The 16046-nt window shown below is 30.9% G+C and overlaps 1 protein-coding gene, 1 long non-coding RNA gene and 1 pseudogene across 2 annotated transcripts; 1 reads left to right on the top strand and 2 right to left on the bottom strand.

The window, feature by feature from the left end:
* Positions 1-3738: 3738 nt before the first annotated feature.
* Positions 3739-7569, top strand: LOC138131420 (larval cuticle protein LCP-30-like). Its single transcript, XM_069048407.1, has 4 exons — positions 3739-3894; positions 4832-5045; positions 6980-7193; positions 7246-7569. Exons 1-4 carry the CDS (start codon positions 3850-3852, stop codon positions 7487-7489), a joined length of 717 nt encoding a protein of 238 aa, XP_068904508.1. The 5' UTR covers positions 3739-3849; the 3' UTR covers positions 7490-7569.
* Positions 7570-8776: 1207 nt separating this feature from the next.
* On the bottom strand, positions 8777-8894 carry LOC138132361 (5S ribosomal RNA; annotated as a pseudogene).
* Positions 8895-11889: 2995 nt separating this feature from the next.
* Positions 11890-12617, bottom strand: LOC138130078 (uncharacterized). The gene is made up of 2 exons (XR_011159493.1): positions 12141-12617; positions 11890-12091 (listed from the first exon to the last, which is right to left on the bottom strand). It is a non-coding gene; the product is annotated as an uncharacterized lncRNA (long non-coding RNA).
* Positions 12618-16046: the final 3429 nt, after the last annotated feature.

Genomic DNA, 16046 nt, shown 5'->3' with positions numbered 1-16046 from the left:
TTAGGTATCCTGTACTATTGGGGACACGGAAAACTGGGCAGATGTGTGATTCAGTTGTCAAAATTTCTAAACCATACCTTAGCTACTCATAACCAAGTTGACAGTTTTTTTGAAAATATCAATCATAATGACGGTAAAGATGCATTTACATTGTCACTTTTTGAAATGACAATAACAGACTGCCCAGGATTCCATGTCCCTCATTGTACGAGCATAATGGGAGCTAAACATAAGGAAATGGCAACTATGTACGAAAATTTATGTGGCAACTGTGTGGGTGGGGTAAAGTTGACATTTCTTTGACATTTCATATGCGTGCATTTGATTTTTTTTAAACTGTCAAAGATGAAATGTCAACTCTATCCTACCTACAGAGTTGCCACATAAATTTTCGTACATAGTTGCCATATTTATCCACAACCATCTTGAATCATCCATTAGCTCTGTTAACAATATAATTAATAAAAAATTTTGTTGCAGCTTTGAAAAGTATTTGTTCCAATAATTTGGTTGAAGAAATGCTTGCTTGATGACGTATTGTTAGTCAGTCAATGCTGAAAAAAATTGCATGTTATCAGAACTGTATAATGTTCTATTAAGAGCAAAACAAGATATGTGTATCAAGAAATGTCAATATAAAAATAGAAATTTCCATAAGCAAATTAGCTCTTTTTTGTCTCAGTTAAGATCGGTAAGACACAATTATTGAAACTAAAATTCGGACGAAATTATATGAAATTGTGAATGACGAAATTTATGTGATAGTAAAACCAAATGATATTCCTGATAAAGTTTATTTTATTTTCCTAACATGTTTGCTGTACTAATTGCCATGACTTTTGAACTAAAGAAATGTAATTAAAATGTTGTTTCACATGTGGCGAGCTATTGGCAACAGAATTAATGAGTCAGAATCTTTTGTTTAAGAAAAAACAATAAATGGATGTCGTATTTAAAACAATGCATTAAAAACCAAACATTGTGTTGACAAAAAGGACAATGCTTCAATCTTATCAATAAAGGGTTTTGGAGGATTCTTGATTAAAGTTTTCTCAAAGTGTATATTTCAAATGAATAACGAAGAAATAGTTTGAAAAAGCTATCGGGTGCAATGAAAAACGCATTCAATACAAATTTCAGCGAATTTTTTGTGTAGACTTGACTTGACCTGACGAGATTTAAGCCCACCCAATGCACCAGAAACAAAGCAAGAGTCAAAACAATGGAATTATGTTACCACCACCAAAGCTGACAAAGTCACCTTAGTCTATAGGAATTGTTGTAGATTCCATATCCTAAGATGTAAAGGGATATTTGCATTTTCTCCATTTCCAAATTTAAAAATACTCCTTGTCAGCAAGCAATTTGCTTCAATTAGGTAATGCGATCAAAGCTACAGTGAAAGGATATTTTGAGAAAATAGTCCTTTGAATTGAATGAAGGCATTAAAGTATCGCCAGACCACTGTATTCAGTTCTGAGTAATTGTATCCAAATATAATAGTAATTTATCAAAATACGAGTTTTTACTATCAGGTAACAAACTTTTTAAATTATCCGCGGAAATTGAAATATCCTAAAACAAACTTACCAAGAAAAAATGACATGGCTACTAGCCAAAACATTTAAGGATAAGGGAAAAGTAAAAATATGTGGAAATTTTATTTTCATTAAAATTACCAAGAAACGAATAATAGGACTTTAATTTTTAATTAAATTAGAAATTAATGCAATATTCGAAAATTCCTTCAAGTTTTGGTTGATCCGTCTTCATACATGTTGGTCAAGGCAAAATTCCTTTAGATGTTTTATGTAAAATCTGATTTGATGTGCATCTGGAATGTTTGAGGATATGCTTTTTTTTTATTAAGTCATCTTTCCTGCATGAGCATAATGCGAGTTAGCCATAAATGTACAGTCGATGGACAAATAAAACTGGGACAAAAATGACAATGACATAAATCCAAAATTTACAAATCTCCATCGTTTAATTACGGCTTTATCACAAATAGGTTAGCTTTGGTATGACATATCTATTATACCTATACAAACTGACAAATATATTGACAATTTAATAGTCTGATTTACATAGATTAAATTTTAAGTGTCCTAGTTTTATTTGTCCATCTACCGTAGATAGGTACCATACAGGTATTTAATACTAATCGTACAGTGGCGAGCACGGAATTTCGCACACATTGGACATTTCACTGAAATAATTTTATTAAAATGGGATACTGGCGGCAGTTTCGTGACAGTTTAGGTGAAACATCAGTCATGATCACATATATCATGATTGATTATAATGACAATAAAGCTTAGACTAGATAGTTTTTTTTAATGACATACAAATTGGTGTGCGAAATTCCGTGCTCCCCACTGTACCTAACCTTAAAATAATTCAAAAATGCCATTTGCCATTGGTAAATAGCAAATTAGATTTTTTAAAATATATTGTTTTCTACTCCGTTTAGGAATTTATTTAGTATTCTTTAATTTATAGTTTATAGCTCAAAAGAACATATTTTTCCGTATATTTTTAAGGATTTGGAAAAATGTGAACTCAGCCAAATAATAATTATGTCTTCGCTGTTTTAGTTTTAAACTATGTGATTTACTCCAGTTCAGTTGACATACCGAGTGCTAGATACAGATAATAAAAAAGTTTAGACTATTTTAGAGCCTTGGTCGATTTGTTTCTTTAATAACAAAGCATCAATATTGTATCCTAACAGTGTAGTTAGCTAAATAATAATTGAAATATAGTATCTCAAATTGTCAAGATTATTAACAATAGCTACCATTTTTTTCTTTAAACTTATACAAAAAAATCGGCAAAATGTTATCATATTTACCATTTTACTTTGTCCTATTAAAAAAAAATAGATAACAAAAATATTGACATAAATAACACACCGAAAATAAAAATTTTAATTATCTAATTTAAACTTGCTTTTATTGAATATCATATAATTGAAGATCTTTAAACAATTATTATTTTGTTTAATATTTCTTAAATAAAAAATACTAACCAAATATTTCTACACGAACAGATTTATTTAATGAGAACACACATTTTTTTATGTTAAAAAACATACAACAAAATATTTAAAAGGCTGAAACGTTATTTCAGCTGTCGTGCCGACGGATACTACAATTTCTTAAAATATAAATTTAGAAATATTTCAAAAAGTTCCTTGAATTGTTTCTAACCTCACAAATTTTTCTGTTTCAATTTTTTAGAGCATTAATTACCACAACTTTAAACAAAAAATAATAATGAGAGCTGCCAAAATGTCTAATAAATTCTGATAAATATTTACTTACTTTAATAATAAATTTTTGGTAGTTATTTTAATTATAAGTTGTAGAATATAATTTCTGCTATGTGGGCGGACGCTCAACCGAACAGAAATATCTTAATCTGTTAATTTTTTTTAATAATAAAATTAACAAAGTCTGTTGAACACTTTTAACCACAGGACTATCTAAACTAAATGATCTTAATCTTGTCAATTTTTAATTAAATAAAAATAAATTAAAAGGTTGCACTATTTTAATCACAGAACGTTCGAAATAATGTCTGCCGAATAAATCGCGTGAAAGAAAAAAAATTCATGGTTCAGTTACTCTATTGGAAGAAATTCTTCTAAAATGAGACTGCATATTTCTATTGGACGTCCTGAGGATGATACATGATCGACAAAAAGGTAAACTGGTTTAGTAATCCTTTATTAAATTATGCAATCTTGACATTGCTTGAGTGGGTTGTGCTACATCCCTATCTGTCCTCATCACACCCTATACTTTACATATAAGCGATGAAAAGTTTGATGTCGACCAGTTCTTGATGATACACTGTGAATCACACCACACCACAATAATGAAAGTTCTGGTAAGTGAGGTGGTAGTGGGATCATAAACGATTTTTCAGATAAGTAATAGTTCTTTTTTTTAAATTGTTGACATTTCTAGTCGTTACGTGCTGCAAGTTTATAACAATTTACGGTGAACGGTGAGGCTTTAATTAATATCTTACATTTAACATTTTTAAGACAATTTTTCTCCAAATTCTCGACAAAAAACCTTACAATAATCAAGATACTCTCCCAAATTTTATTTTAGTGTCTTAACTGTAAATTTATAATATATCTAATTATTGTTTTAAAACAATCTCTTATTAATAACAATAATAATTACAATTTGTACTTGTTTCCAGACCTCTCAAACTAATCTTTCATTCTCGCTAATTAGAGTTTCAAATTTAATTTAGAAAATTAAAATAACATTTGTTTACAAAACATAATAAATCCCAAGCTTCGCCTTTTCAGTAGTTTCTAAATAAAGTAATGCCACTTCGCAGCACGCCAAGACGACTTTTGTGACGATTACATTACCCTTCTTAAATTTATTGCAATTTTGACTTCGGAGGAATGCTTCTGGGAAAGGTTTTGCACCTACATATGACCTCCACCATATTTCATTTTCGCTAAATTTACCGTTCGTGCTAAAATAACTAAACTTGCTAAAAATACAGCAATTCAATAAATTTCGTGTGGGTGAAGGTCGCGTTTATTATTTAAAGGTTCGACTGGTGTGTCGATCGTATCTTCCTTCTTTGGTCCATTATTATCGAATTATCATCCCATTGTTTGGCGCCATTCAAATTCTTCTAATTACAATAGGAAACAGTTTTTTTACCGTTCGGGTTACGTAAGGGGTCATAGAAAGTGATGGCTGTGATCCAGTTTGGGAAATGCTTTAGGAACTGTTATGCTAATGATGTCACCTTTGATCTTAGATTCTTCGTTAATCGCTGGTTCTTGTGGCAGGTATTGTTTTGCATCCTTTCGTCAAGCTTGGCTCTCGACCAAGAAGGCCGTTATGTGGATGATAACTCAGGACGATATATTCCGGGAGATGAGGGACAGTACATTCCGGACAATTCAGGACAATATATTCATGACGGAACTGGAGGGTACAGAGATGATGGTACGGGAAGGTACGCGGGAGATCCAAATGGCAGATACAGTGGGCAGTTTAATGGTAAATAAAATTTAAAATAACATTCTCTAAAATAAATAAATGCAGATTCTTTCATGATTCACAGGGGAAAAATGTTAAAATATTTGATAAAATAAGAATAAATTTTTCTTAAATTTTGAAATTACATAAAATTCTGTGGCTTATCAATTTAAAATTATAAAACTATCATTACTACTGAGATTAATTTTTAATGGTAAATTACAGAAGTCGTAAAAATAAGTTCCTCAAGTGCTCTTAGATCTTGCATCCTGACCTCAAAGATTATTGAATCCCCTCAATATAACGTCATAGTCATAATAAAATACCAAGTTTAAGATGTAGGTGCTAGAAATTAATGTCAATCTATGCGGAACCTGCCTGGCAAATTACTTACGCTCTTTGCATCTTTATTTTATTTATTTTTAATATATTTTAATTTATTTACGTCGAGTATCGCATTACAGGTTTTTGTTCCGTGGTAAGTTTAATTCTCACATGTGAATTATGGTAAAATGAAAGTAACGTGCAGGGTCATTAACAATAAGTTTGACTTTCAAAATAATAAATATCGAAATAAATAAACCTGTCAAAGATCCATGGGAAGCTAATTTTGTAACTGATAATGACTTAACTCAGTCAAATGAGTCACTTGATGGTTCAATCAACTCTCAAAATTTTAGAGTAATATAGAGAATCTTTCGTAATTGTCAAATTAATGGCAACAATAAATAGGTTGAACATCGACTTTTAAATATTTATTTTGTTAAATGTTTTTATTTTTTGATATTATTCAGACTGGTTTTTATTTAAATAAATACATTATGAAACAAATTAAAGATAATGAAAGTTGTGTTATGAAATGAAAACTAAAATTTTATCAAATGAATAATAATTATGATAATGAAGAATTTATTTACAAAATAATTGTGTAACAAATGATATACATTTTGATAAATATTTTAATTGTGATTAAAAATTATAAGAAGAATTTCCAAATTTCTTGTCACATTTTAATTTTTATTTTGGACGTTAATTTGTGTTAAAACTCTCTTTCTAACTGGTGTTCAAATGAAAAGCTCATCAAGTTGGCTATGACTTTTTGATGAAAGAAGATAGAGCGAAAAAGGGATGATGCCTCCTTTGACAGATGTCAGTTGCGTTGCCAAATTAAGTGATTTTGTATTCAATGTTACCAAACATGTAGGCAGAGATATGTCCTGCTCTAATTATAAACCTTTATGATAACTTGGCATTCACATTAGACATATAAAATAAATTTAGTCAAAAATGTCACTTCTTATCTTAACCTAACTTTTGTCATTGATCTTCTAAGATATACTTCATAATGTTGTGAAAAATTGAAAGGCTACTTGATGAACTTTTCAACTGAACACTCGATTAATAATAACTTCAAATACAAATTTAAGGTTATTTGCTTTATGTCAAAAAATGTATTATCTACCTATAATGACATGTTTATGTTTCCTTTTTGTGTTTTGTATAAAAAAAGGCTTTCAATATATTTTTTTTTAAGATGTAGGTACTGTATAAAAAATATTTAAAGCCTCTAAAAGCATTCCTAAATTTTTTTTTTTTAGTGATTGAGATAAATTTGATTTGATTTTGTTCTCTTTTTTTTTTTTTTTTTTGATAAATGATGTAATTATGTAGGTATCGAATTATCGATGTACGCCACTGAAAAGATGAAAACCACTTAATCCGGTTCTGCCCATTAAATTCTTGTTGTTCTTGTCAGGCAATATTTCTTACTGAGAAGAAATTGTTGCGTTAATTATTGATATTAAATAATTTTGACATGAGACCGGACATTCATCATTAACATTTTTAAAATTTAAAATGTCAAGTATTGCTAACAAGCCATCTTCGAAAACTATTCTTTCTAATAAAGGACAGCAGTAGCAGGATTGGTCGTTAATTTGCTTATTAATTTATAGGGAATGGAAACAATTTGATAACTTCTAGTACAAGAAATCGCCCGATCCAAATTTCCCCTGTCGTGGAAATTAAAACCAACACTATTCGCTCCCCAACCCCAACCCCAGCCCCCGCACCACGTCAGCCCCTCCAGACATACAATAACTACCAGGAAGGCAAGTGGAAAATTATAAGACAACTGAGTGATGTTGACACTGATGGGTACCACTGGGAGTAAGTTTCTGATTGATGAGAAAACGCCTCGCTCACTGATACTAATTCGCAGATACGAAACTGAGAACAAAATCATCGCTGAAGAATCTGGAAAGCTTCATAACGTCGGAACTGATGCGGAAACGATGCGTGCTAAAGGATTTTTCCAGTACACTGGTCCGGACAATGTTGTTTATACTGTGGAGTACACTGCTGATGAAAATGGATTTATTCCGGTGGGGGATCACTTACCTACACCACCGCCCATTCCCGCCGAACTTGCGAAAGCGTTGGAGAGAGCCGGAAATAAACTTTAATTTAAATATTATCCAGTAAGAGTAAAACCAAATTATATTTTTTTAAATTACAGTTTTTAAATAAAATCTAGCAAAATATATACTTTTAGTTTTTTCTGTGAGGTGTGAAGGGGTAGGAGCGGGACTTGCAGGGTCAGTACTTTCAGTAAAATAAATTGTGAATGAACAAAATATCGTTTTTGCTCAATTCAGAACTGTGTACGTGTTCTCTGTCAAGAAATATAAATAGAGTGGCCAATAAAATTTGTTTTTCAAATCTTTATTTTACTATTTTGACAAATCCTAATACAAATATTTATTTTTACTAAACAAGTGTTAATACTTAAAAACTCTGTAATGTCAAAAGATAAAATATCCTGCTACCATTACAAAATAGGACAAGGTTGTCTTGTTATTTTAAGTCAAATATTTGTAATTCTAATACATATTGATATGTAAAAATATTTTTTTAATATGATTTGTTTTATGCACACCATGCAGTTTTCATTTATTTTTGTTTAAACAATGGCACATTAAAACTGATTGTATTTACAATTTATTTATAAATAAAATCAATATAGTTTACTTGCTCAACAATAATTTACGTACTTTTTATAATAAACTAAGACATTTGTAAATGTATTATTTTAATTTTTGAATAAATGAATTAAATGTGTTCTTTTTTCAAATTTTACTTCGCATTTCATATTAATATACAATATGAGCAACAAAAAAAGAGATCAGGAGGTTATAGAAAATAAAACTTCTGAAAACGTGGGGCATATCTTTAATAATACTAACAGCATTTCGAAAATAGGATTCTGTCTGGAATGTTGTGTTCTCGAGTGAAAACCATTATTTAAAATAAAATTCACGTAAATGTCAAAATTGACAAGTACAGTATATTAAGTTACGCCGCACGTTTTCAGAGATTTTGTTTTCTATGGCCTCTTCTTATCTTTTTTTTTATTGATCATGTTGTATAAGAAGTGTTATTGAAGTATCTAGTATTTATTTTATAAATCGTCTCCAAAAATTAATTAGATAATTAGAATATGATTGAAGCTATTGTTTTAAAATAAAATTAAACTGTTGTATTTAAGGTTATGTCATGGAATGAAGAATATGCACACTATTTAAGAAAAATTATTTTATTAAATAGTGATAAATTTAATTTGAGAGACAGAGAGACTTAATACGGGGATATTTTTGCATAGGTATTTATTTCATAATATATTTCATAAATAGAAAAATTAGTGTGAAAGTATTTGTTTTTGTTTTAAAGCTGTAAAAAAACAAGCAAATACAAAACAACAGCACGCGGTGTTCCCATGTGGTTACCCATCACAGTACTGACTGCGCCCGACATTGCTTGACTTCAGTGATCAAACGGGAACTGGTAGACCAATGTGGTATGACTGTTGCTTACAGCAATAATGTACGTCATTGGTAATAAACAAGATATTTTTATCATAATTCGATTTATAGTTCAATATTATGTTACCTAATTTCCATTTCCTATAGGTATCCAGTTTTTTTGTATAAGTGTTTCCTAACATCTTATGTATAACCGGTACGGCGCCGGCGTAAAATTGCCATAAAATACCATAATAAATTTTAGAAAATAAAAAAACATATCAACAAACTTACGACTTGTAGGGTCGGTAGGTACTATATACCATTGAACTTTAATTATAACGACGCGACGTCAAGAAAATAATTGTCAAATATGCAAAAGAGACTTTTCACTTGGAGGTTTTCGTTCTTTTTTTTTGAGATATAAGCGAAAACAAAAAAAAAATCGGAGCTTTTATTCAAAGGAACAGTAATACATAATCTTGTTCCTTGTTGAAAATCTTTTGCTTAATTTTGCATAGACAACTGTTTTAACAGATGTGAGTTGTGGTAAATCTATAATACTATCCATCATATTCGAGCTGGTAGAAACGCTAAAACTATGCAACCCAAATTACAGATGAAAACGAATGAAACAAACATTGTCTTCACAAAGCTATTGGTTTAAGTTTAAATCTACGTTCAGCTTGCTACGCAAAGTTACAAATTAATAATTACAAATCGATTAATTAATGTTATTTTATTGTACTTATTATGTATATAATTTAACTGATTTAATTTAATCGGTTTTTGTAAAAAGTGAAAAATTGTCACTAGATTCTTTTAAGTTTTAAATTTTGGCGTTTTAATTATTTATTTAATTTGTTTTATTCTCTAATTTCACTAATATTTTTTTAAATACCTATACCTACTTTGTTGATTATTTGTAAATTATTGTTATTATTATTTTATTTAAATAATAGAAACACATTTTTTTGTTCATTATTAATGGATGATTTAAATATTGGATAAAGCAAAACTAAAGAGGATTCTTTACACGTTAAAAAACAAAGAAAGAAAGAATTCATCAGCCTGGTGATATCTAAGCAAGAAATATTTATAAAATTACAGAAAGTTATTAAAGAAATCTCACTTAAAATGAAGACATTTTAAGAATACGTATTTATGTATAGAATTATGGTTCCCATTACATTAGAACGTTTCACAAGAGCTGCATTTCTAGGCTACTGTTCCCATTGCAAGTTTCAGGGATAATGGGACAACCCCCTTGTTCGCCAGATCTAGCCCTCAGTGTATTATATTTCCAAATATGGAAATAGTATTTTACAGTAGAAGTCCGTTAGGATAGCCTTTACTGCCGAGCCAGAGATTTTGTGAGACGAGCTCGCAGAGCGAGTCGAATAATACTGGCGAGGCTGTAAAGGCCCTAACGGACGTGTATTGTACAATAGTTTTTGTAATATCTCTACGATTCGTTCACAATTATCTTTTTGAAATACATTTTTTTCAACGCCATCGAAAAAACCGAATGATTAATAAGTGTGCGGAGGACGTCGTCATGTCAACCGTTGTTTGTGAAAAAAATTGTTTCAATGTTGTTTGTCAGATTTGTTCAACGCTTAACTTTCCGTTGAAAATAAATGAATGAAAGCAATAAAAAATCGCAATCAAGATATGCCCGATGTCCGGAAGTGAGGTATCGTTATTGCCTGCAAAATCGCGCTTGTGTTAGTCTTAAAATTGTGAAGCATCATCTTCGATCTTGTCTACATTTGCTGCTGTTTGTCAGATTTGTTCAACACTTAACTTTCCGTTGAAACGACTGAAATCAATAAAAATCGCGATCAAGATATTCCCGATGTCCGAATGGCCGCAGAGCAAGTGAGGTCATCGTTATTCCCTGCAAAATCGCGCTTGTGTTGGTGTTAAAATTCTGAAGCATCATCTTCGATCTCGTCTACATCTGCTAGTGTCATACGGATTTCGATTAATTCAAGGTGTGTCTCATAACATTAACCATTAATTATTGTACCAATTGTAAAAAAGTTGAAAAATAAAGTTTAGATCTACGTTGCTATAGTTATTTAGTCATTCATAACGGCCGCTCCCGCTCATAACGGACACCCTTAACGGACTCCGGCCGTTATGAGGTTGTTTACATGGTGACAAACAGTCCGGAAAGCCACCTTTAACAACTAGATATTACAAAAATACTTTAACATCATTACAGTAAGGGCCAGTTTACAGAAGCGAAATTAAATTAATCGTAATCGAATGCGAGATTAACTGAACACATGATCAGATTATTATTATTATTAAATTAAATTAAATTCTTTGAAGATTCAACCAATAGAAGTTTCGGATTCATGGAATTCTCTTTCTATAAACTGGCCCCTTATGTTTTAAGCATACATAAAAAAACGCAACCGATATAACTTTATATAACATTAATTTAAATTTTTCGCCAAATTCTTGACAGGCATTTCGTTGTAATTTGAACCACGGCAGCACGCATCTTTACATAAGACGTCAACAAGCAACTTCCTAACCTTACTTTCTGGCATTAGTGTTTCTCGCTGACGTAATACGCACTGCTAGAATGTAAAGAACTAAATGTCCTCCTAATATGTATATTTGTTTTGAAAATTGACATAATTATTATCAACGATCAAACCTTATTTAAAAATTATCATTTTCGCCATTTTTTGTTTTTTTTCCATTTTATTTTTCATTGATAACAGTCAGTAGGTACAGTTTTTCTTGATCACAAGCTTTCATATCAGTCCTTTTTTACCACTAATAGCTGTTCTCACAATATATCGTCGTTTGCTGTTTACGCTACAGGAAGGATATTTTTACAACGTTGATTAACCTTGCTATAAGAAGATTACAGAGATTTCGATTAAAGCTCAACCCGGAATCAGAAGGTCATAAAATCATTTAACAACCATTTACATTTTCCCCTCATGTTCCAGCTAGCTGCACTTCATTACCTGTTTATGTGTTTATCAATCTTAAGACGCATCTAAATCCGATCCAGTTGAGGAAACATAAAAATTAATCGATTTCACACGACTTACATAATTCTATTTGCACTTAATCTACCACTTACACTAATAAAATGCAACTCATTGCATAAATATTTATATCTCATTACGCTTAATCATAATAATAATTGTCTATGATCGTTGTGCAATTGATCTTTGGCTTTAATCCACCGTGCAATTTGTGACACCGCAGGTATCCGATTTTAGTCAAGTCCTGAAGCTGCAAAATTATCACGTGATCCACAATCATAATAAATGTAAATTACAACCTGACACCCGACCTTCACCAGACAAACATCAGACATTTGACCAAGTTCGTCTCGATTTGTGGCTCCCGATTGTGATCTTCAGATAATTTTTTTGGCGGCGATTCAGATCCGGATGGAGTTTTATGAATCCAAACAGGTTGTAAATGTCACATGTCTACTTGTTATACAGTTAACAAATTGTTTACTATTGGTAGTACTACAAAACAATAGAATTTAACACTTTGCATATTTGAGCATCCGAAAAAAATGGTAGTAGAACTAGGAGTACCGACCGTGTGAACGACGAACTTCAAGATTTTAACCTACAACATTTACAGCGTTAGTGTGGATGTGTAAATCATAGTATCTCATCAAAATGGAATTTTTTTATTTCTCGAAAGTTAAATGTCAACGAATAGGTTTTTCATGCATTATTTTGTAATTCAGAAGACGGTACTCGCGAGTTCTCACCGCGGCCGACCTTGGATGACGAATTGTTTATACGAAAATGAAAATGCACTGTGGTCGATGTGACCTAAGGCTTCACTTTCAGAGATCAAGAACAATATTTTATTGGTACTGCAACGCACGCTGCATCAATACTGCAATATTAAAGACAAGACTCATTTTTATTTTTAGCTTCGTTTCGATATTAAATAATAAATCTGTGGATGTGCTGCCACTTGCAACAATTAGCATCCAAACGTGAATAATTAAATTGCAATTACTTACAAAAATGCTGAAGATCGAAATTATCTCAAAGTAATTAAATTAATTAAAAACGGTAACCTTCACATTTGCGTTCCCTTTCTTTCAGCGCATCGTTGTGATAACGCATGGCTAAAATCGCTTAATAACAGTTATTTTTCAGTAAATAACGAATCGTTCATGGGGATTAATTTTTGTCCCGGTGCGAGCACCACCAGTGACGTAACAAATTAGTCAATATAAATTACCTGAATTAATCAAAGCGCCAGGAGCGTTGATTAGCAGGAATCACCTTTCGAGCTTTCGCCGCCGGCTCCTTCACTTTGACACCGCTGCATCGTGTGACATAATAATTTCCCATGGATGATGCATAAGATTGATAAAATCATGATCATCGATAATAGAATGCTGAAGAGTTTATATTTACTTGTTCTGAGGCTAATAAGTCACGTTTATAAATGTCAATGCCATCACCTGTCTCCGTTATTAAAGCAATTTCTTGGAAGATATTTTGTGAAAACGGTTACGCTTCTATTGTATATTTTTGAAACAATGAGATTTACTTTGGTGAAATGCAGCTAAAGTGAGAAATCACAGTTGCCAGTTGTGCAATTACAGAATTGAGAAAGACGATGGTGTCACATTAAAGTACTATTGGGTGCTAGATGCGCTTTTGCAATAAACAAGCAGAACTGCATTTCAGTCCGTGTGTTTTAGGAATTTGAAAAAAAAGTTTTTGATTTCTGCAAATTCATTAAAGAATGGCGCAGCTAAATTTATATACAAAGGCAACATTTATTTCATGTTATGAATAATGACACCCATTATTATATTAGCTTTTATGTACTTAGGATTTATTACCCATTGTTTTTGTTTCATCAACTGGTTTGATATATTTATGGCACAAAAACAATTTGAACACAATGTTATTTGCAATGCTGAAACAATGACGCATGGGTGCATTGCTGTTTCCACTGCACATATCGAACGTTTGAAATTGAGAAACTTACTTAAGTAATTACTTAGTTACCTATGGAATCTGCCAGCTAAGAGTAAACAAATTAACGATTGGATTATTAATAACTATAATTATTTAAAATTTTAATTTCATGCTAAAATAATTGCACATTATAAATTAAAATTTCGACTGTACGAGTCTATATATTTTTATAATCAATATCATCTATAAATTTGACATAAGTAAATCAGATCATGGACGTGTTGGTGTCATGAAATTTATTAAAATCACCTAATTAGAGTATTTGTTTATCATCTTGAAATTTTCTTAATTAGAGAAAAATTTGTCTCTGCCAGATTATAGATGTCAAGGTGATATCGGCAATTTAATATATCAAAAGAGAAATATCGGGACGACTTAATTATTATGTTTGGTGCAAAAAATATAAAATTGATTGTTTAATTCAAGTAAGCAACAAAAAATTGGGAATTTAAAATATGAAACGTGTAAGACTAATTCTTAAACCTATTAGTGGCAAATGAGATAAACACGCATTACAGTAACCAATTATATATTATTTATAGCTGTTAACAGATAATATATTTGTAAATAATATATTGCAACAAATTACATTATAAAATGTTGCTGAAGGAACAGTAAAGTGAAATTTTCATATTTTAAACTTGCATCTGGTATGCAAATATTTACAGTAACGACTAATATTTAATATGCAAAAGATGCTACTTAGAGATTCTAAAAACCAACTTGCTTCATTTCTCTCTTGTAATTTTGAATTACGACATTATTATTTAAAGATCTTGTGGAAAATCTTTTTAATCTTTGATCAACTAGTTACTGCGTGATCAGGACAAAAGAAAAGAAAAATGGATAAAAGTCTTAGTACCTTATAAAAATCTGCATAAATCGTTCTAAATATCGTTTCCTACTGCTATAAATGTTGCCTAAAACTTCTAACAGAATGAGAGATCCTATCAGCAAAACATTATATCTAGAGCGGAAGTGAGTTGAAATCTTAAGAGTATGTAAAGTTGCTTTAAAGATAAATAAAAATTTTCAAGAAGAGTAAAAATCTAGTATAAAACTTGCTTCATTAGAAATGTTTTTTTTTTCGGAAATAGTCTTGGAAACAACATTTTCCTGCTTATTTACGCGCAGGAAAATTGAATTTATCTAATCCCGTTGGATTAAAAAAATCTTATCTATTGATTTTCGCCAATGAAATAATTGGGTTTCATTACCGCACTCAGTGGGATAAAAATTTACTTTTCCCACTGAGTGCGGTAATAAAACTCTTTACCTCACTCAAAATTAGTGGGATAAGTATCATTTAATTTGGGGCGGTCTTAGATAAAATTTTGTACATAACACGTGGGCTAAAGCATATTACAGGAAACTCTTGTGATTCAGACTCGAGTCCTGTAATATTGCTTTTATCCCACTAATTATGTAAATAACTATTTCCGGACTAGTACTGCAAAGACTTTACAAGACGCAACATCAACCGGAAAAATTTAATACAAAACACGTCAGTAAAATCTCTTACTTGACTCGGAGCTTTAAAATACTCGTCACAAAGTGCCTCGTATTTCAATTTAGCTCCTCTTCAGTAATGTGAGATTTTCCTGACTTTTATGTAAATAACTATTTTTTAATTCTAAATGTTTGAAACTAATACATTTTCATTTATTTTCACTAGGTAAAAAACTTGATTGAATGAAATATTTCCTAATCTCTCTCAAAATTAGACTCTTCTGAATACAAATTTGGGGTTATCACCTTTTTTAATTAAATCCTTTCAGAACACCTACTAGAGTGAATGTATTGAAGGTGTGATTAATCTGTTGGCAAAAAAAAGGATTTAGTTGTTTTAAAATGTGTACTGAATATACAGCAAAGTAAAGTAAACCAAAAAGATCTGTATCTACATGAATAAAGGATTGTTATTTTTATTGTTCTTATAGGAAGCGATTACATTAAATTCTTAGTAAAACAAAGTAAAACCTTTGAAAGATTTATTCAGATCAAGTTAATTCCGCTTGCATTTACATCTTCTTCTAGAGTATCAACAATACAACTTATTTTAGCGTCTTATCTATGCGAGAATTTATTTGCGGTATTTAAGGTGTGCTTAAGCATTTCAAGAGGATTTATTACTTTAGTCAGCACAACCCATCAAGAAAATGGAAATTAATCATCAGCAGCGTCCCGTTTAAGTTTTTCTACCGTGAAAAATCCACACA

The sequence above is a fragment of the Tenebrio molitor genome, chromosome 5 (assembly GCF_963966145.1).
Source record: "Tenebrio molitor chromosome 5, icTenMoli1.1, whole genome shotgun sequence".
Taxonomy (NCBI): domain Eukaryota; kingdom Metazoa; phylum Arthropoda; class Insecta; order Coleoptera; family Tenebrionidae; genus Tenebrio; species Tenebrio molitor.
Note: the sequence above shows the minus strand (reverse complement) of the source record. Positions and strands in the feature narration are given on the sequence as shown.

Coding starts and splice junctions, on each gene's coding strand:
- LOC138131420 (XM_069048407.1), top strand. CDS start 3,850: ATGATACACTGTGAATCACACCACACCACAATAATGAAAGTTCTG. Junction 3,895..4,831: donor CCACAATAATGAAAGTTCTG/GTAAGTGAGGTG, acceptor TTCTTGTGGCAG/GTATTGTTTTGCATCCTTTC. Junction 5,046..6,979: donor ATACAGTGGGCAGTTTAATG/GTAAATAAAATT, acceptor ATTAATTTATAG/GGAATGGAAACAATTTGATA.